The sequence below is a fragment of the Melospiza georgiana genome, chromosome 11 (assembly GCF_028018845.1).
Source record: "Melospiza georgiana isolate bMelGeo1 chromosome 11, bMelGeo1.pri, whole genome shotgun sequence".
Taxonomy (NCBI): Eukaryota; Metazoa; Chordata; class Aves; order Passeriformes; family Passerellidae; genus Melospiza; species Melospiza georgiana.
Genome location: NC_080440.1, coordinates 23,073,058 through 23,092,945, shown reverse-complemented (window position 1 = coordinate 23,092,945; position 19,888 = coordinate 23,073,058). Strand labels below are relative to the sequence as shown.

Genomic DNA, 19,888 nt, shown 5'->3' with positions numbered 1-19,888 from the left:
CCCCCAAAAAAAAACACAAAAAAGAGCCCAACAATTTTTTTAAAAATCAACCTCAAAGCATTACGCTACTCAGAGCAATAGTTCATAAAATACTTTATTGAAATAAAGTAAATATCTTCGCATTAATAAAACTGATCATAAAATGCAGTTTTCGAATAACTAGGGGCACCACAGGGTTTCAGAGCGCGAGTAGATGCGGATGGTGGGATCCAGTGTCCTGCTGGCCCCTCGGGCCGCGGCGCAGCCCAGCGCGGAGAGGGCGCGGCCGGCGGGGCCGGAGTGCGGCCAAAGCGTCCGAGAGTCCCGAGGGCGGCCGCAGCCGCGGCCCGAGCTGCCCTCCGTGCTCCCCGAGCTGCCCCTCACTCCTCCTGGCTGACCTCGGCCGGCGAGCCCAGGCTCTCGGGCGGCTTCTCGGCGTCGCGGGCGCGCTCCTGCTCCGAGAGCTGCTCGCTGCTGGGGATCGAGTTCTTCTTCGGGCGGCCCTTGGGCTTGGTGGGGGACTCCAGGCCGCCCCCCTGCAGCACCTGCGAGGCGAGGAGGGGGCGGAGGAAGGGCCCGGGGCTCGGCAGCCCCTCTCTCGCCCGTGCCCCGGCCGGTGCGGCTCCGCTCGGGCTGCCCCGGGGCCCAGCGGAACAACGGGACAGGACGGGAGGGACGGCAGGCAGGAGCCCCGGAGATGCTGGACCGGGGACGCGGTGTTAAAGACCAGGGGCATATTATTATTGCGGCCATCGTCATCATTACTATTATAATTATCCTTAACGTTATCGTTAAACGTGCCAGGGCCGAGATGCAGAAGGACGAAGCCCGCAGGGCAGGGCTCGAACGCGGACACGGCGCGCCCAGGGGAAGGACTGTTAAGAAGGGGCACTTACTATTTTCTTCCATTTCATGCGCCTGTTCTGGTACCAGGTTTTCACCTGGAGCTGGCTGAGCCCCAGCGATTCGGCCAGGTCTATTCTGCGGGCGAGAGAGAGAGGGGGTCAGGCCGGCAGCTTCCCTCTCGGATGGCAGATTCCCGACTTTTTCAAGCAAAATGAGCCCCGTCCCGTGGCGTGGCGCCCCGGGTCCGAGGTCGGCCGTGGCCTACCTGTCGGGCGTGGAGAGGTATTTCTGCTTCTCGAAGCGCTTCTCCAGCCCCATGAGCTGCAGCTCGGTGAACACGGTGCGGCTGCGGCGGCCCTTCTTGGCCTTGCCCGGCTCCGGCGGGCCCGGCTCCAGCTTCCCGCGGAGGTGCAGCTCCAGCGGGAGATGCGGCGAGGCGGAGCCGCCCTGCAGCCCCGAGCCGGCGGCCAGCAGCGCCGAGCCCAGCCCCGAGCAGCCCAGGGGAGCCAGCGGGAACTTGAACACGGCGGCCGGCTCCGCCTTCAGCACCGCTGCGGGAGAGAGCGACGGTCAGCGCGGGCAGGGAGCGGGGGCTGCCCGGGGAGCGGCCCCTGAAGGAGCCCCGGGCCCTTCCCCTCCATCCTCGGCCCCGAGCCCCCCGGTTCTGCCACCTCCACGGCACAGACACGCTTTACCCTTCCACCAGCGCATGCTAATCACGGAGTTACTTGGTGGTTACAAGTTCAATTAACTCAAACCAACCCAAAAGCGATCCCCTCGGTGCCACCCAACAGTGCCGGACCCGGCTGAGCTCGGCCACCCGCGGGGGCGGCCACGGTCCCAGGATTCCCTTCCTAGGAGTTTTCGGGATATTTTCGACCTGGCAATAATCTCTATCCCACTCCGTGAAGAGCAGCATGTGAAGGGGCGCCCGGGGAGGGGACAGCGAGCCATCCCGAGGATGCTGCTCCAGCGGGCTGGGGCCGCCGCTCGGCCGGCTCGATTCTGTTCACTCCGATCCAGCCCGGCTCTGCTCGGCTCCGTTCAACTCTCCCCGATCCGGCCCGGCTCTGCTCGGCTCCATTCAGCTCTCCCCGATCCGGCCCGGCTCTGCTCGGCTCAAATCCCTCACCCGGCTCGGCTCGGCCCGGCCCGGTCCCTCCCGACGCCCCCGCTCCGCTCCCCGGCCTGAGGGTGGGCTGGGGCTGCGGTCCCGCTCGGCCCGGCCTCCCACACGAGCGAGCTCGGCACCGGGGAAGGGATTTGGGGAAGCCTCTGCGGGGTCCTCTCCTCGGCCTGCCCGAAATCGCCTCCCTTCCTACCGGGCCCCATCCCGCTCCCACCTATCGCAGCGGAACTGAGCCTGAGGGGTGTAAAGAGCCTTTCATCTGATCCGCTATTCCGAGCGGTTCTGAATAGTTCATCCTGAAAATAAAACTAATTTCTAGGTATTCTAACGCATGCTGCTCCCTTTCTCAGAGAGGCTTGACGCTTTCTGCTTTTTCTCTTAAAGGCAGAAAATGAGATTGGGATAGTCTTTTTCTGTTCAGGTCAATGGATGAAGAGCTACGGCTCTGCAGTTGAAGATGGCTTGCAAAGTGAAAGCGTTCGCCATCATCCGTTTAAATATCGGCCTTTAAAGTATATTAAGTAATAGCCTTCAAAATGCATTAAACACTACTGCAAAAAAACAAAAACAAAGACAAAAACAACCAAAAAAAACAAAACCAAAACCAAAACAAAAAAAAAAACCACCAACAAACCAACCAAACAAAAAACCAACCAAAATACAAAAAAAAAAAAAAGAAAAAAAAAAAAGAAAAGAAAAAAAAGAAAAAGAAAAAGAAAAAGAACCGCAAAAAACTCTCCCAAACAATAAAACAAAAAACAATTACAATTACAAAACGCCCAAACCTATTTGAATATGTTAATAAACTGCATTTGTCCTGGATGATATACTTGACTGCGCAGACAATGCTGGCACCCCTTTAAAAAGAAAAATCCAAACATGGATTATAACATATAATGCTATGCCTTTCATCTGCTGTATTATTATTATTATATAAACATAGCATATAATTATATACTATATAAAATATCTCTGCATATGATTTTTTTTGTTTACGCATAAGTCGGGTTTCCAGCTAAATCTGTGACCGCCGGGCCTCTTGCAGCTCCGCGCAGACCCCGCTGCTCGGCTCCGGCACTTCTCACCTCATCCAAAAACACGGGGAAACCCCCAAAACAAAGCTATCGACAACAACCTTCTTCCCTGCCATCCAAACGCCGTTCTGTGCAGATCCGGAGCGGCAGAGCCGCTCTCGTCGCTCTTAGGCCCCAGACTCGCGGCTGCTCCCGGCTGGAGCGCCCGGGCGCGCCGGGGATGCGCACGGCCGGCAGAGCCCGCGGCAGCTTTGCGGAATTGCCGAGTTTGTCTCCGAGGAACCCGGCTCCCAAAGGCGCCGCAGAGCCCCGGCCGGCGATGCCTCCCCGCCTGCCGCCCCCAGCCGCCCCCAGCCGCGGGGAGCCCCCGGCACGTACCGAGGTGGTTGTGGTAGGGCCGGGCGGAGAGCAGCGCCTGCACCCCGAACTTGAGCAGCTCCCCGGCCGGCGCGGCGCCCTTGGCGTCCGGGGGGTCCGTGAGGATCTCCTCGATCATGAAGCTGCGGTAGCGGTGCGAGCGGTGGTCGGGGAAGGCTTCGGCCGGGAAGTAGCGCGCGGCGCCTAATTCCAGCGGGTGCTGCATCCTCGCCGCCCCCGGGGCGCGGGGGGACCCCCGGCCGCCGGGGCCGCCCTAGCGCAGCCCCCCGGCCGGCAGCCGGGCAGCGGGGGCTCTGCCCATCGCCCCGCCGCCCCTCCCCTGGCCCTGCGCGGCCGCCCGGAGCCGTCCCCGCCGCTGCACTCGGGGCGCGGCACCGGGCAGCGTGCGTCTCTCCGCCCCGGGACGGCGGCGGCCGCCTATTATACGGCCGGGCCCGCGGGGCCGTCAGCGCGGCGGGGGAGGGCGCGGGAGGGGCTGCGGAGGAAGGAAGGGGCCGGGGCGGGCGAGTACCTGCGGCGGGGTTACAGCCCAGCATTTGATCCCCCGCCATATAAAGCAAATTACCCGTTCTGCTCGCTGCGGGAGAGCAGACACCCAAACAAGCGCTGGCCCCCTCGAAGCCCCGGCCCCGGCTCCGCTCCCAGTCCCGGCCTAATTCCTGTGACCATCCCTGTCCCCGTTCCCGGCTCCAGCCCCATTCCCGTGGCCGTATCCATATCCATCGCCATCCCCGTTCCCGTCCCCACACCAATGTTCCGTCCCTTTCCCATTCCCGTCCCAGCCCTCGTCCCCCTCCCCATCCGTCCCCCGACGGGCTAACGGCGGCTCTGGGGCTCCTCGGCCGATGGAGGCGGACACGGAGCCTGGGCCCATCCTCTCGGCCCTGCCCCGCCGCGCTCGGAGCCCTCGGGGCAGCCCCGGGGCGGTGTCCGGGGCCCGGCGGAGCCCGGGCAGGCCGAGGGCAGGGGGGGACCGGCCCCGATGCCCCCAGCTCCGAGCTCCCCCCCGGCCCTGGTCAGAGCGGTGTAAACATCTAAAAGGAGCTGGTCAGGAAACAAAACCCAGCACGAAGCGGAGCACTTCCCTGGACTTTTAGATCATTTACACGGACATTCTGCTCGGTACAACGTGATTCATTCTATTCCCTTTAGCCTGTTTCACGCACGACAGCGGAGACCCACGAGCCGCCCCTGCTGATTTCTGCCTTGCTTCGAGCCAGATTCGCCTGCAGGAGCCCGAGCGCCCAAATCCCTCCCGAAAACGTCGGCGCTAATGGATTACGGGCAGATCGCTTCGGGTCCCACGGCGTGGGGCGGCTTCGGCTGCGCTCGGCCTCTGCCCACGGCCGGGGTTGCCCACGGGTGACCGTGACCGTGACCGGGCGGTGATCGCGAGAGGCGCCCACGGGCACGGCCAGGCCGGCCCGCGCAGAGCGACGGCAGCGGGGCTCATCCCTCCGGCAAGGGAAGCTCAGCCTCCTTTTTTAACATTTCAGACCAAAAAAAGAGGGTTCTGCCCGTGTTCCCCCGTATTCCGGGGGATGCGCGGGGCAGAGCGGAGCAGCCGCGGGATCTCGCCCGGCCCCGTTTCGGAAGCCCCGAGCGAGATGCGATGGCCACGGAGGTCACCCGGCAGCGCCGTCCGTGGGCGCAGCACTCGGGGAACACGTCCCAGCTCTCGGCTGCCGTCGGGGCCCGAGTGTCCGAGCGCCTTTCCCGGCCCCGGGCTGCCCCGAGCCGGGCGGGCCCCGCAGCTCCCCTCGGCTCCCGCTCCGGCCCGCGGGCACGGCCCAGAGCCGGCAACAGCCCCGGGGCCCCGCATCCCGCAGGAGCCCCCGGCCCCGTAACTTGAATTAAATATCGAGGTAGGGGCAGGCGGAGGTGCTCGGGGAACTGCGGAGAACACGAGGCCGCCCTGCTGCTCCTGTCAGCGCTATTTGAGTCCTGCTGCTGTTTCTCTGTACTACTCACCCCTGCATGCGACAACAACGAATTAATTTATGCTCTGTACTTCACTGCCTGCCCACATAACCTGTTCCATATGGTAACTGCGACTCGTACGGAGCAGTTCCGCGCGGATTCGTTCTGGTTTCTCCACATTTCTTCAATTTAAAATTACGCCACTCGCTCTGTGAAACGCTAAGGGGCTGAAGCCCCGTCAGCCGCCCGGGTGCTCCCTGCTGTTAGCGGGTTGTCATTTGCTCAGACATCATCTCGGTGACACGCGGCGGAGCGGGGGCCGGCACCGGGACCCTCCGAGATGCTGCGGGACCGGGCGCCTCCATCCCGCCCCAGCTCCCCGCATGCCCGCCGGGAATCTCGGGGCAGCCGTGCACACCTGCGCTCCGGGGAGCCCCGACCGAGACCAACGGGGCCCCCGAAAAAACCAAAAATCCCAACCCCAAACCCTGCCCGTTTCCGTCCTGCCGTGCTTTGTCCATCTGCTCTGCTGAGATCACAAGGTGCTCCATGCCAAAGCGCTGATTTCCTACGGCCGAGGCCAAAGAGGCCACTGGAGCTATTACCATGAAACGAGGAGAATAATTATGAGTAAATTGAGAAGAATTTTGGATACATCCAAGCGAGAAGGCAAATCCACATCGGATTGCTTAAACAACCTCACCCCCGAGACCAGCGCGCTCATAAACAAATAGCGCACGTAAAAGAAATTACCCACGCCTCCCTTGAGCTTTTTGTTTCTTTAAAATAAATCAAAGCTCAAGAATAACTGTAAATAACAATGCTTCGGTCCCCACCCCGGAGCAGGTTAGGATCAGAGTGGTACAGACCCGGAATAATTTCCTATCATACGCATCAACTTTGATAATTTAAGTTTTTGTAATCCTTGGGATCCATCTGCCCCGAGGCTGCTCAGGAGAGCACGGACGGTCGGCGGATCCCACATCCTCCCGCGAGCAGGCCTACAGCCCCCCAGGTCACCAATAAAATAAAATAAAATAAAAAATAGCGCCTCTGAAAAAGCTCCTACTGAAACATTTCGAAGCTGCACTGAAGAAAGAGAGGGTGAACTTCACCATCTGGCCGTACTCACAGTCAGGAATTTAAAATCGTTGAAAAACAAATCCTGTAGTGAAAAGGACATAGGTTATTATTATTATTATTATTATTATTATTATTATTATTATTATTATTATCATTATTACTGCTACTGCTACTACTACTACTACTACTACTACTACTACTACTACTACTTCTTTTAGTGCAGTAGTGTCTGATCTCCTGTACTCTTACAGAGCATGTAAACCCGCACTTTTATTTCACATTGATTTGGGTGGTAGATTCATTCACTTTTATAAAAAGCAGCATCTTAGAGTGGGAGTTCAGAAACATACGTGGGGTTTTAGGGACCAACCACGTGAACAAACTGCAGACTCCAAATTTTTTTCCTCCCAGCAACCAGAATGGAATCACTTTTATTTACAAAATTGCTCCTCATTTACCGAGTGGCTTTTTAAAATTCTTGTTTTGATGTTATTTTGGGGTTTGTTGGTTTATTTGTTTTGTTTAGGGTTGGGTTGTTTTGTTGATTTTTTTTTCCTTGCACCAGGTACAGGCTTTAAATGGCTGCTAGAAACAGACTATTTCTAGTTAGCTTTTTTAAAAAATAATTTTTATACAAATGTTCCTAACTGATTTCAGAAACTATCGATGCATTTATCACATTACGAGACTCTTCTGATCTTCGTTTTGCATAAAAGCAGAACGCGTTTTTTAGAGGCTCCTCTCGCTCACTTTCACGCTTCAGATATTTTGATGTCTCTGTTTCGGCTGAGTAACTCCGAGAAGGATGACACTTCCACCCGTGAAAACTTTGCTACGAGAAAGGAAACAAGTTCACCCAGTGCTCTAAAATCTTCCCTGGGGTGGGAATACTTTTGCTGCGCTGATTCATCCCCGATTTGACGAGGAATTTTTCTGAATTCCCGCAGTTCTCCCGACTCCTACAACCGTGACGGGGAGAACAGTGAAACCCCAACTCCTCGGCTCCCGGATCCCTCGGGACATATCCCAGCCGGGGAAACACTGGGGTACCCGGGGCAGCCCAGGCAGGGCTCTCGCAGCCGGTGGCGGCTCAGGGCAGCGGGGCCCGGTGCCGGTCACCCCCGATCGCACCGGAGCCGCGGGGCTGCTCACATCAATGAAACACCGGGGCGCTTTCGGGAGGGTTTTTAAAAACTTGCATCAAAGCTCTCAGAGGCTTTTAAACACAACCAATTCTTTGTTTTCTCAACATCACCTTTTCTAAAACTCCAATAAAATGTCCCCGCGTCTCCCATGGCGCCCCAGCGCCGGGGACAGCGGTGCCCGGAGCCCGCCGGGACAGCGGTGCCCGGCTCAGGGCTGTGCCCGGCTGCGGGGCTGTGCCCGGCTGTGGGGCTGTGCAGGGCTCACGGCAGTACCTGTGCTCAGGGCTCTGCCCGGCTCAGGGCTCTGCCCGGGTTTCGGTGCCCGGCTCAGAGCTGTGCCCGGGTCTCGGGGCTGTGCCAGGGCTCAGGGCTGTGCTCGGGTCTCGGGGCTGTGCCAGGGCTCAGGGCTGTGCCCGGGTCTCGGGGCTGTGCCCGGCTGTGGGGCTGTGCCCGGGCTGTGGGGCTGTGCCCGGCTGTGGGGCTGTGCCCGGGTCTCGGGGCTGTGCCCGGGTCTCGGGGCTGTACCCGGGCTCAGGGCTGTGCCCGGGCTGTGGGGCTGTACCCGGGCTGTGGGGCTGTGCCCGGCTGTGGGGCTGTACCCGGGCTGTGGGGCTGTACCCGGGCTGTGGGGCTGTGCCCGGGCTGTGGGGCTGTGCCCGGCTGTGGGGCTGTGCCCGGGCTGTGGGGCTGTGCCCGGCTGTGGGGCTGTACCCGGGCTGTGGGGCTGTGCCCGGCTGTGGGGCTGTGCCAGGGCTCAGGGCTGTGCCCGGCTGTGGGGCTGTACCCGGGCTCAGGGCTGTGCCCGGCTGTGGGGCTGTGCCCGGCTGTGGAGCTGTGCCCGGCTGCGGGGCTGTGTCCGGTTGTGGGGCTGTGCCCGGCTGTGGGGCTGTGCCCGGGCTGTGGGGCTGTACCCGGGCTGTGGGGCTGTGCCCGGGTCTCGGGGCTGTGCCCGGCTGTGGGGCTGTGCCCGGGTCTCGGGGCTGTGCCCGGCTGTGGGGCTGTGCCCGGGCTGTGGGGCTGTGCCCGGGTCTCGGGGCTGTGCCCGGCTGCGGGCTGTGCCCGGGTCTCGGGGCTGTGCCCGGCTGTGGGGCTGTACCCGGCTGTGGGGCTGTGCCCGGGTCTCGGGGCTGTGCCCGGCTGTGGGGCTGTGCCCGGGCTGTGGGGCTGTGCCCGGCTGTGGGGCTGTGCCCGGCTGCGGGGCTGTGCCCGGGTCTCGGGGCTGTGCCCGGGTCTCGGAGCTGTGCCCGGGTCTCGGGGCTGTGCCCGGGTCTCGGGGCTGTGCCCGGGTCTCGGGGCTGTGCCCGCCCGCCTTGCCGGGCACTGCGGACCCCGGTGCCCTGCGGGGGCATCGCCCCGCAGCCCCTGCCCTTCCCACCGGGGCCCGAGGAGGGCGGTCAGGCACAGCCGCCTCCCTCCCGCTCCCTCCTCACGGCACTTAATATTCAGGAAATCCACAAAGTGCAACGAAGAGAGTGGAAAACGTGACATCACGGGCTAATTGGGAAGGAGCACTCGGGCTGAGGGAATAGCTCAGGCCTGAGTAATAAGTTATGTTTAATGGCTGGGTAAAGCTTCATCAGCGGCCATTTAACACGTATCCCCCTAAAAATGATTTTCTGCGAACACCTGGCTTTGTCAGAAAGTCAGACTATGGAATTATCTTTGAGAGTCACGTTCAGAGGATGCGGTTTGGTTTGAGTGAGGGCTGCAATCCCTTTATTTCCCTGCCCCTCGAGGTCCATGGTCCATCCTCCTCCCTCCTACACACACCCCAGCAGCTCTTCACAACCTGGGTGTTCTCCGTTTCTGTCCAAGCATAAGGAAACCATCCCTGAAACCACTATTGTCTGAATCCATTTCTTTATCTCCATTGGAACAGCCAGCAGAACGAGCAGCTGCCTAAATGTGCCACCTCTGTCCCCACGGCTGCCATCAGGTACCACACACTGAGTGCCACGCACGTACCCAGCTGTGACACTTGTCCTAATCCTTTTATTGTGCAGGGCCCCAAACCAGCACAAACAGTAAGGCACACTCTGTGAAAGCCCCCTCCTCTCTCTTTAAAATTTAAAATTTTTATTAATTTATTTTTACTTTTAGTTAGTTCACGGACAAGGGACGCAATGCTTGGAAATACAAACCAGCAAGCTGCCGCATACACGATTAGGTTTCAGGCCAGGCAGTATTTTTGGGACAGCCTCTTCTCTGTGAACTGATTCTTGGCCATGAACAGATCTGTAGGTTCAGAGCTCCTTCCCCAGCCCAGCCGAGAGGGCGGTGGCTGCCCCTGAAAGCAGGCTCCAGTGAGAGATGAGTGCAGTGGCACCGCCCTTGGTGACAGCTGTGCCTCCCTTGGTGACAGCTGTACCTGCCTTGGTGACAGCTGTGCCTCCCTTGGTGACAGCTGTGCCTCCCTTGGTGACAGCTGTACCTCTGTCCCGCTCTGCTGTGGACAGGGGGTGCCACGGCCTGGGGCTGTGCTCAGTGCCCAGCACCAAGGCCCAGCCCACACCAAAGCCACCCTGGCCACCCCAGGAGCGATGGCCAAGAGCCCTGCAGGCGACACTGCCGGGGACACATCCTGAAACGACGGGACACACATAAAGGAGCAAGTTGAACAGCAGTGCAGTGGTTCAGTAAATAACCATTCTTCACCTGAAACAGCACGCCTGGCTGCTCCATTCATTTCTAGGTGATAAAGGAGTTTGAGGCAGAAAGAAACGATCTGTCCTTATCACTCCTGTGTGAGCTGAAATCCAGCCCAGCCCTGCATCTGTGCAGAAAGCAGGGATGCTTTGCTGGCACCCTGTGAGCCTCGTGCTGTAAACAGCCTCAGTGTGCACGTGGGTGACTGCAGCAGGACTGTTTATGGTTCATAAAATTCGCTTAATGACTACATCTGTGCAGAGCTGGGGCCTTCCGTTTTTAAAAGGGAAGAAGCAGAATAAAATCCTTACACTCTTCAGTTTTATGGTTTGCCTCCAGTCACTTCTGGTTCCCAGTTCTCGAGTGCTACATCAGATCTGGATGATTTGGGTTTATAGATCAGCAGGGAGATGTTTAAATCATTAAACATAATAATGGCTAATTGAAACACTTTATTTAAAAAATAACAAGATGTTTTATACATATTAAAATCATATCAAAGCTAGCTTCCCTGTCCCTCATAAGCACCATTACCGTGGGTAAACTCCCTGAGTTGGAGAGCTCATAACATCAAATAGCTCTCACTGAAGGCCAAACCATACAAAACAATTCAGTGTTGAAGGGTTCTTCCAAACCATTCCTTTCAGTGATTCTGCCATGTCCACTAGGTCTTTTATTTTTCTTTCACACACAGACAGAGACAGGGACCCTCACAAGCATTTAAGGCCCCTGACCCTGCAGCAGGGATTTTAAATTCTAAGGGAGAAACCCTTGCTGACACTGAAGCCACCAGAAGGAGATCTGCCATCCACTTGAGGCGAGATGAGACCTGAGTTTCACATTGCTTACACTGCAATTCCTACATCTGATATGGCAAATTTCTATTTACTGTGCTCAGAACTACATTTCAAACCCATATATGGCCACGGCTGATTAAGAAGTTTAAACAATTTCCCTTTCTGTACATATATTATGACACTTGCAAATTTTTGGACTCTAACACGACATTCCGAGACCCACTGATAGCGATCTGCCGAGCTCCAGATGGAGCCATTTACCACGGCCTGCTCATCCTGCTGGGCTTGGAGCCTCTTCCCCAGTTCTCTCCTGAGCTGGGGTGATCCTGCACGCCACATCCCACACCCCACTCTGCACCCTCATCCTGCACCCCATCCCACATCCCACACCCCGCTTTGCACCCTCATCCTGCACCCCCATCCTGCACCCCAGCCCACACCCTGCATCCCACATCCCCACCCTGAATCCTCATCCCACCCTGCATCCCACACCCTGCATCCCATATCCCCACCCTGCACCCTATCCCGTGCCCTGTATCCCACCCCCCCATACCCTTATCCTGCACTCCTTATCCCCCATTCCCACACCCCCATTCCCACACCCCTATCCCATATCCCCATTCCCATCCCCTGTACCTCCCATTCCCTCCCCCGTGTCCTGGAGGCTGTACCCCATAGCCCTCATTTCCATGGCCCATATTCTGTACCCACTATTCCCTCACCCTGTGCCCCCCATCCCGTATCCTCCATCCCCATATCCCGTATCTGGTACCCCTCATTCTCCACTCCTGTGACCCCATTCCGTATTCCGTGTCCCCATTCCCTGTCCCGTGTCCCCATTCCTCATTCCCTGTCCTGTGTCCCCATTCCCATGCCCCCATTCCCCATTCCCGTGTTCTGATTCCCGGGTCCCCATGTCCCATTCCCTGTCCCATGTCCCCATTCCCACGTCCCCATTCCCCATTCCCTGTCCCGTGTCCCCATTCCCGTATCCCCATTCCCGTGTCCTCCTTCCCTGTCCCGTATCCCCATTCCCTGTCCCGTGTCCCTACTCCCCTCTCCCGTGTCCCCATTCCCATGCCCCCATTCCCCATTCCCGTGTCCTGATTCCCGGGTCCCTATGTCCCATTCCCTGTCCCGTGTCCCCATTCTCCAGTCCCCATTCCCCATTCCCGTGTCCCCATTCCCCATTCCCCATTCCCGTGTCCCCATCTCCCATTCCCCATTCCCCATTCCCGTGTCCCCATTCCCATGTCCCCATGTCCCATTCCCCATTCCCCATTCCCCATTCCCGTGTCCCCATTCCCGTGTACCCATGTCCCATTCCCCATTCCCTGTCCCGTGTCCTCATTCCCGTGTCCCCATTCCCCATTCCCCATTCCCGTGTCCCCATTCCCCATTCCCGTGTCCCCATTCCCCATTCCCGTGTCCCCATTCCCGTGTCCCCATGTCCCATTCCCCATTCCCATGTCCCATTCCCGTGTCCCCATTCCCCATTCCCCATTCCCGTGTCCCCATTCCCCATTCCCGTGTCCTGATTCCCGGGTCCCTATGTCCCATTCCCTGTCCTGTGTCCCCATTCTCCATTCCCCATTCCCTGTCCCGTGTCCTCGTTCCCGTGTCCCCATTCCCCATTCCCGTGTCCCCATTCCCGTGTCCCCATTCCCCATTCCTGTGTCCCATTCCCCATTCCCGTGTCCCCATTCCCCATTCCCGTGTCCCCATTCCCGTGTCCCCATGTCCCATTCCCCATTCCCCATTCCCGTGTCCCCATTCCCCATTCCCAGTCCCGTATCCCCATTCCCTGTCCCGTGTCCCTACTCCCCTCTCCCATGTCCCCATTCCCATGCCCCCATTCCCCATTCCCGTGTCCTGATTCCCGGGTCCCTATGTCCCATTCCCTGTCCCGTGTCCCCATTCTCCATTCCCCATTCCCTGTCCCGTGTCCTCATTCCCGTGTCCCCATTCCCCATTCCCGTGTCCCCATTCCCGTGTCCCCATTCCCCATTCCTGTGTCCCATTCCCCATTCCCCATTCCCGTGTCCCCATTCCCCATTCCCGTGTCCCCATTCCCCATTCCCGTGTCCTCATTCCCGTGTCCCCATTCCCCATTCCCCATTCCCGTGTCCCGCGGCGCCAGCGCCCCCTGGCGGCGGCGGGTCAGAGCGCAGGTGTCCCCAGGTGTCCCGGAGTGTCCTCGAGTGTCCCGGAGTGTCCCCGGCTGTCCCCGAGTGTCCCCAGGTGTCCCGGAGTGTCCCCGAGTGTCGCAGGACCGGGCTCTGAGGGGTGTGGGGTGCCTGGGGGGTCCCCGTTCCCAGTGTCCCGGCTCAGGGTGAGTTGGGGGTCCCAGAGCCGTGTCCCGGCCCTGGGGCTGTGGCAGCGCGGGCACAGGGGGTGGCAGGGCACCCGTTCAGGGTTTCCGTGTCAGGTGCCAGCTGAGAGCCGCTCCCCGGCCTGCCCTGAACGCATCCACAGAAGGGATCTGCAGAATAAGGAGAAGGTGAGTGCAGAGGGTAAGAGGAAGGGGGAATATGGAGGGGGGCTCTGCCAGCAGGCCTTGCCTCTCTCCCCACTCCTGGGGCTGCTGCAGCTGCTGTGCTGAGCCCATGCTGAGCTCCTTGGGACAGGAGGGGTCTGGAGCTCCTGGAGCCAGTTCCATGGAGGCTGTGGAGGGCACTGGAGGTTTGGTACCTAACCAGCAGCACCAGGACACCTGCACAGCCAACAGCTCCCCTCTCAGTGACCAGGGACAGGACCTGAGGAGCGGCTGGAGCTGTGTCAGGTGGGGCTAAGCTTGGGTGGCAGGTAAGGCTAAGCTTGGGTGGCAGGAAAAGCTGCTGGGGCACTGAACAGACTCCCCAGGGAACAAGCACGGCCCAGTGACTCCAAAGGCTCTCCCACCTCATCCTGTGACAGAGCATGGCCTTCCAGAACATGCTTAGAGCTGCAAGTAAAGAGCAGAGACACACAAACCCCTCCTTTAACAAGGTTAAGACAATGTCTTTTAAAGGAAGAGCAGCAGCTCAGCTGTGACAGGGAGGGCCCTTTCAGCACCTGGCAGCCACAGACCCCTGCAGGAACACCAGCAGCACCGTGCGGGAGCTGCTTCCAGAGAGCTCCTGAGCACAAACCCAAACCAGAGTGATGAAGAACTTTTGGGATATTTTAAACCACATCCAAATTTCCCTGCTCTCCCTTCAGCACTCCTGCTGCTGGTGCTGTGCTGAGGGACGAGCACAGGCGCAGGAGTGGAAACTCAGGATTAGCTTCCCTCGCTGAAGGACTCCTGAGAGACTGGCTCGGAGTCTTCATGAGAGCAATCCTCTAACAACTCATGGAAGAGCCGTGGAGTTTGACATTTTTATAAACATCGACCTTTTTATCTTCAGTGTTTGTTGTTTGAGGAAATCCCTTCTAGTTCTTACGCATGTACAACATCTAAAACAATTGAATTAATACCATATGAGGGTAGAGGGGTGAAAAATCACATCCATAGCCAAAATAGTTTAGCAAAATGGTACAGCTGAGGTTTAAGGCTGCCTGTGGTGACTTTGTATTTTGTTTAAACATTGTTTAAACATTGGTGTTAATACTTCATATAGATATGTGCAGCGCAGATTACAACAGTATGTGCTGTGTGCTGTATAATTTATGAACAATTAAACTTAATTCCTATGTTTTGAGGTTGTGAGTTATAACTAAACAGAATCTAAACTGCCAGCAAATGAAGTTTTTTTTAGATTGTTTTTTCTGGATTAAGCTGTTTTGTGGGGCTGGGGCAGACAGACCCAAAGCCAAATACTTGCACACTCAACCTCAGCACGCAGAGAGCTCAGGCTTTATAAATTTAGGTATCTTTTATGTTCTGCTCATGTATAAGCTCTACTGGGGGACTTCCAAAATACAGCTTATCTGGCTAGATGCGTGCTGTGCTGGGAGGAGGCAACTGAGGAAGGCAGTGAGGAAACTCTTCTGCTCCCTCTGAACTCAGGGATGCTGGAAGAAGGGAGAATGGCTGCATGACATCATGTCAGTCTGTAAAATCTCCAGGAAGCACAGCAGCGCTGACCATGAGTCTGAACTGCCCTCAAAAAACAGAGCTGAACTTCTTGACTTTCTTTTTCTATCTTGCTCAGTGACACCAATGTCTTTGTGGCAGTCCTGGGCTGGCGCTTCCCTGGCTCTGCAGCCCACGCTGCTTCCCCAGGTGAGAGCAGCCCCTGCTGCACCTGGGCTGCAGAGCCCCTGGGCTGTGCCCCTGCGGCACTGCACAGTGACAGCCAGCCCCAGCAGAGGCAGCAGGAGGAGCAGAAAGGCGATGGCTGTGCAAGGAATTAGGGGAGAGAAAAACCACAGAACCATTAAAGATGGAAAAATATCATTGAGTCCAATGGTTCACCCAGTGCTGCCACTAAACCCCATCCCCGGGTGCCACACCTACACATTCAGCCTGTTCCAAAGCCTGACCTCCCTTTCAGTGAAGAAACTGTTTATAACACCCAACCTAAAGCTCACCCAGTGCAACCTGAGGGTGCTTTGCCTTGTCCTGTCACTTGTTACCTGGGAAAAGAGGCTGACAGCCACCTGAGCACAACCTCCTTTCAGGCAGTAACAGAAAGTGATGGGGGCCCCCTGAGCCTCCTTCTCTTCCACTAAATAACCCCAGTTCATGGGTATGCCAGAGTGAGTGGTGTTCCTCCCTCCCAGGGCCACAGCTCACACTGGAGCCTTAAAGCTAACAGTTTTAGAATCCACCTAAAGAGTGAACCTGGAAATCCTGAGGTGCAAACAGGTGAGACCACTGCCCTCGGGGGAGCTGGCCAGGGGTGGACACCTCCTCCAGCTGCAGCCACCCCCCATCCTTGCCTAGAGCTCACTCCTCCATCCTCGGGGCTCCAAGAAACCAGCAAGCTGTGGCCAAATCCCAAATTCCTCACGGACACCCAGTGCTGGGGCTCTATCCAGCAGCTGAATCACCAGAAGGGCTTTTGCAAATTACACTTTCCAATAACTTCCATGTCACTCTGACACGTTTCGCTGTTTGCAAGGTTTATTTGGGAGATGAAACACGAGTTAATTACAGGGAGTGATGTGTCAGGAGAAGGGGTGGGTTTGCCCTCCCCTCCGTGTGGGGCTGGCAGCAGGCACCCCACATCCTGCGGGAAGGAGACAGGATACACAGGAAGGCACATTTGAGCCATCAGCCTGACACTTCTTTATTGCAGTGTATTTATTTTTTATCATGTGCTTTGACAGGAGTCTCATAAAGTGTTATGCTCCTTCTGTAAGGTCAAAGTCTTGTGACCTTCCGTGATTTTAGAGAGAAGGAACATAATTTTCGAGGGCATGTTTATTATCTCTGTAAACAGTCTGTTTTTCATGCCAAGTGAACAGTTTTTCTGTATGTACTTAGATGACAGCTCAATTTTACTGGCTCACTTTCCTGACCAAGTCTTGCCTGCCAAATGTTTTTGATCATGTTCTGGCAAACAAACCAATATTAATAGTTGAGCTGAGCAAATAATTGCCAGAAAACTGCTGATTTCTTTTAAATCTCTTTATTGCTTCCATAATATCTCTGAATCAAATGCAGTTTCCTCAAGTGCAATTACAATTTTAAAGTATTTTTTTATTAAAAACAAAATCGCTCTCTGAAGTCACTTCCAGAACAGTTGGTCGTGACTAAGTGGGTCCTTCACATTGTGCTGCTCATGTCCCCAAGGAACCAAGTGTCCACATTGCTCCAACATGACTGCACAGGCTCCTCAGTTCACCCTCTGGACAGACAGCTTCCACATCTGTTTTTACTGGCACAGATTTCCATGGATGGTAGACGAGCCCACAGCCAAAACAAATCTGTTTTAGAATTGGAACACTCCACTTTTGCAATATATACCTTCAACCATTGAAGGCTTTTAAAATGCAAAACATTTAAGTATTCGTTTTAGAAAGCCAAACAGTTACAGCCAGGTGAATGATAAAAGTAGGTTTCTGAAATAAGCACAGTAGGTTACACCTTCCTCTCCTGCCACATTGGTGTACTAACATCCTTCTGCAAGGAGGACACACACCATGCACGGGGGGAGGGTCTCAAAATCCCTCAATTCCCTCATTTGAGAAAGAATTCACTCTAGTCAAAGCTGCAGACTTCCAAATTTCTTCACTGTTATTTTGAAGTACAGCCACTTGAAGCTGAAAATACTCAGATCTTTTTCCATTACTTTACCTGCGATGATGTAAAACATGGGACTAAGGAAACATCTACCCTTTTGTGACAACTAACTCTCCTAGAACAACTTCTCACTCGTCTTAGCAAACTGTCAGAGCTGTAAAGGTCAAAGCACAGCTTCAAGGTCTTGAAGTCAACAACTGTGAATCAAAGAAAGAACAAAAAGGCAGTAAAAGGAAACTCAATACAAAGGCCCATGTAAAAGGCCAAGGGGAAAAAATAGTCAGGACAAGAAAATTCTACAGAATCAGGAGAAGACTGGTAACTTGTCAGAGACATGTTCGCATATTTTTAGGAGGAACAGGAACCAAATCCACACAAAGCCAAAGGAAAGGATATGAAATGGTCACTACAGAAAGCAGGACTGCACCTGCAGAACCTGTCCTGCTCTGACACCACAGGCAGCGGGCAGAGAGGGTTTCCATCCTCACACTGCTGTGTGCCAAAGCACAGGAGCTGCCACCAGCATCCTGCCCAGGCTAAATCCCTCAGAAAACCTGTGGCAGTAGGGATATTCATTGCTCCCAGGAAAGGTGAGAGCTCCAGCACATTACTCAGTCTGGAGAAGATCCAATGGTTCCAGTGACTCTGCAAACAAACCTGCTTCCACTTGGGGTGCTCTCCACACTCACCACAGCACTGTCACATCCCACTGAGGACGTGCCCACCCCCAGGAGCAGCCTCTCCAGCTATTTTCTCCTGCTGCTGGCATTGTTTCCTTACATCTGCTGAGTGTCCCTCCGAGTCTTTTGTTGCCTTCCCACCACGCTGATGCTCGTGGCAAACAAGAGAGACATTGTACAACACACGATGTGCCTGCATAAACAGTGCAAGTGAAAGGCTCCCAGAGAAAACCTGAATCATCTCTGTAAAGGCTGTGTTTATGCTAGAAAAGAACACTGCTATCCCCTGGGATACAAAGAAACAAAAAGTGGAATAAAGTGTTCAAATCACAGAATTATGGAATCACAGAATGGTTTGGGTTGGAAGGGACATTTAAAGCCCATCCACTTCCACCCCTGCCATGGGCAGGGACATCTTCCACTATCCTAGGTGGGTCCAAGCCCTGTCCAGCCTGGCCTTGGGCACCGCCAGGGATCCAGGGGCAGCCACAGCTGCTCTGGGCACCCTGTGCCAGGGCCTGCCCACCCTCACAGGGAAGAATTTCTTTATATCTGGCCTAAATCTGCCTCTGATAGCTTAAAGTCTGTATCCCCTGTCCTGTCACTATCTACCCAGACAAAAAGTCCCTCTCTCCCTTAAAGCACTGGAAGGCTGCGAAACCTGGTGCCCAAGCAAGGGAAGAAAGCACCCTGAGCAACTGGATGAAAAAATGAAGGCAAAAGGTTAAAGGTTTCATAGCCCACCTTATGGACGATCCCCACACAGTTATTCTTCAGTCACCTGCATGGCTGGAACTGGGGAATGCTCAGAAGAGCTGGCTGCAGAGGACACTGTGCGCTGGAATAACACCACACAACAGGGCAGAACAGCACCACGCCGAGCCCGCGGGATTTCCAAGGAGCTGCCGAGGGGAAGCTCAGGAACCTCTCAGGTGGAAGCCAAGGGTGAAAGCCCCTGTCCCCAGCAGAACACGGGGAGAGGGCAGCACCGGCAGGACGCGTTCGGGAGCAGCGAGAGCAGCTGTGTGTGCACCGTGCGCCTCTGCCACAGGGCGGCACGGGCCGATGTGGAACCAGCGCCAGGCGGCCAGGACAGCTCCGGGCAGCCCTGGGCCGGGAGCTCCGTTTCCCTGGGGCCGCTCTTTCAGTGCCAGGCTCCAGCTCGGCCCCGCAGCATCAGAGAGGCTCATCGTGCTGCCAGCATCACCGCCGACCCCCGGGCACACCTCTGGGAAAGCAAAGCACAAAGTCTCCCTTTCCCCTTTGCACCCCTGGAGTTTTTCCTACCGAGGAAAGATCCTTTTCCTGTCTCAATCTGGGAGCTTGCCCCTCATGGTCAGCCTCACCAAGTTTTCTCCAGTCTCTGGAGTAAAAAACCCATAAAATTCAAAAGACAACATTTCAGAGCATTCCAGGAGCACGGATTTCTCTGTGCCATGGTCCTGAGGGGTTGTCCCTGCTCAGCTTGTGACAGAAGCAGCCTTGCCCCCTCTGAAGCATGGCACAAGCACAACTGTGCAGCTGCAGCAAGGACTCGCTGTGGTGAAAACCTCAACTTTTTCCTTATTTCAGACAAGAAAGAGCAAAGCAAGCATTTATTTTCATGCCTTTGTGGTTGCATCTTTACAACAAAACAAAGAGAGCTTTGTGCTTTCTTCTATGAATTTTACAAATTCTTTGTGAAGCATGCAAAAGATTGTTTATTCATGTAATTATGTAATGATAAACACAAATTTTGGGAAGAGATCACATGGCGTGATCACAGCCGTGCTCAGCCTTCCAAGCCCAAGCCAGCCAAACCCTAAACACATGAGAATGATAATTGATGGCAAAGGCACAAATCTCACTCTGTGGGACCAAACACTTCATGTGTGCCCTGCAGTTCATTTAAAAAATTAAACTTGTGAATTTTAATAACATTTTCTCATAGGCACAGAGAAACCCCATTCAAATCTTTTAGAGGAAGACAGAAGGAAGAGTCACACAACCTTTTTTATTTTTTTAGTTTATAAATCAGTATTATTGTAGGAATACATTATGCTGCCAAAAATCAAGATATATTTAAGACACTTCAGCACT

General features: G+C 55.7%; 1 protein-coding gene across 1 annotated transcript; it reads right to left on the bottom strand.

The window, feature by feature from the left end:
* Positions 1–359: 359 nt before the first annotated feature.
* On the bottom strand, positions 360–3,571 carry BARX1 (BARX homeobox 1). The gene is made up of 4 exons (XM_058032184.1): positions 3,367–3,571; positions 1,091–1,376; positions 876–960; positions 360–524 (listed from the first exon to the last, which is right to left on the bottom strand). Exons 1-4 carry the CDS (start codon positions 3,569–3,571, stop codon positions 360–362), a joined length of 741 nt encoding a protein of 246 aa, XP_057888167.1.
* Between the last annotated feature and the right edge of the window lie 16,317 nt (positions 3,572–19,888).

Excerpts from the sequence above, each read along its gene's own strand:
- BARX1 (XM_058032184.1), bottom strand. The coding sequence starts at position 3,571 with ATGCAGCACCCGCTGGAATTAGGCGCCGCGCGCTACTTCCCGGCCGAA. Across the intron at positions 1,377-3,366 it reads GCCCTACCACAACCACCTCG|CGGTGCTGAAGGCGGAGCCG; the intron begins GTACGTGCCGGG and ends TCTCTCCCGCAG. Across the intron at positions 525-875 it reads GCATGAAATGGAAGAAAATA|GTGCTGCAGGGGGGCGGCCT; the intron begins GTAAGTGCCCCT and ends CTCGCCTCGCAG.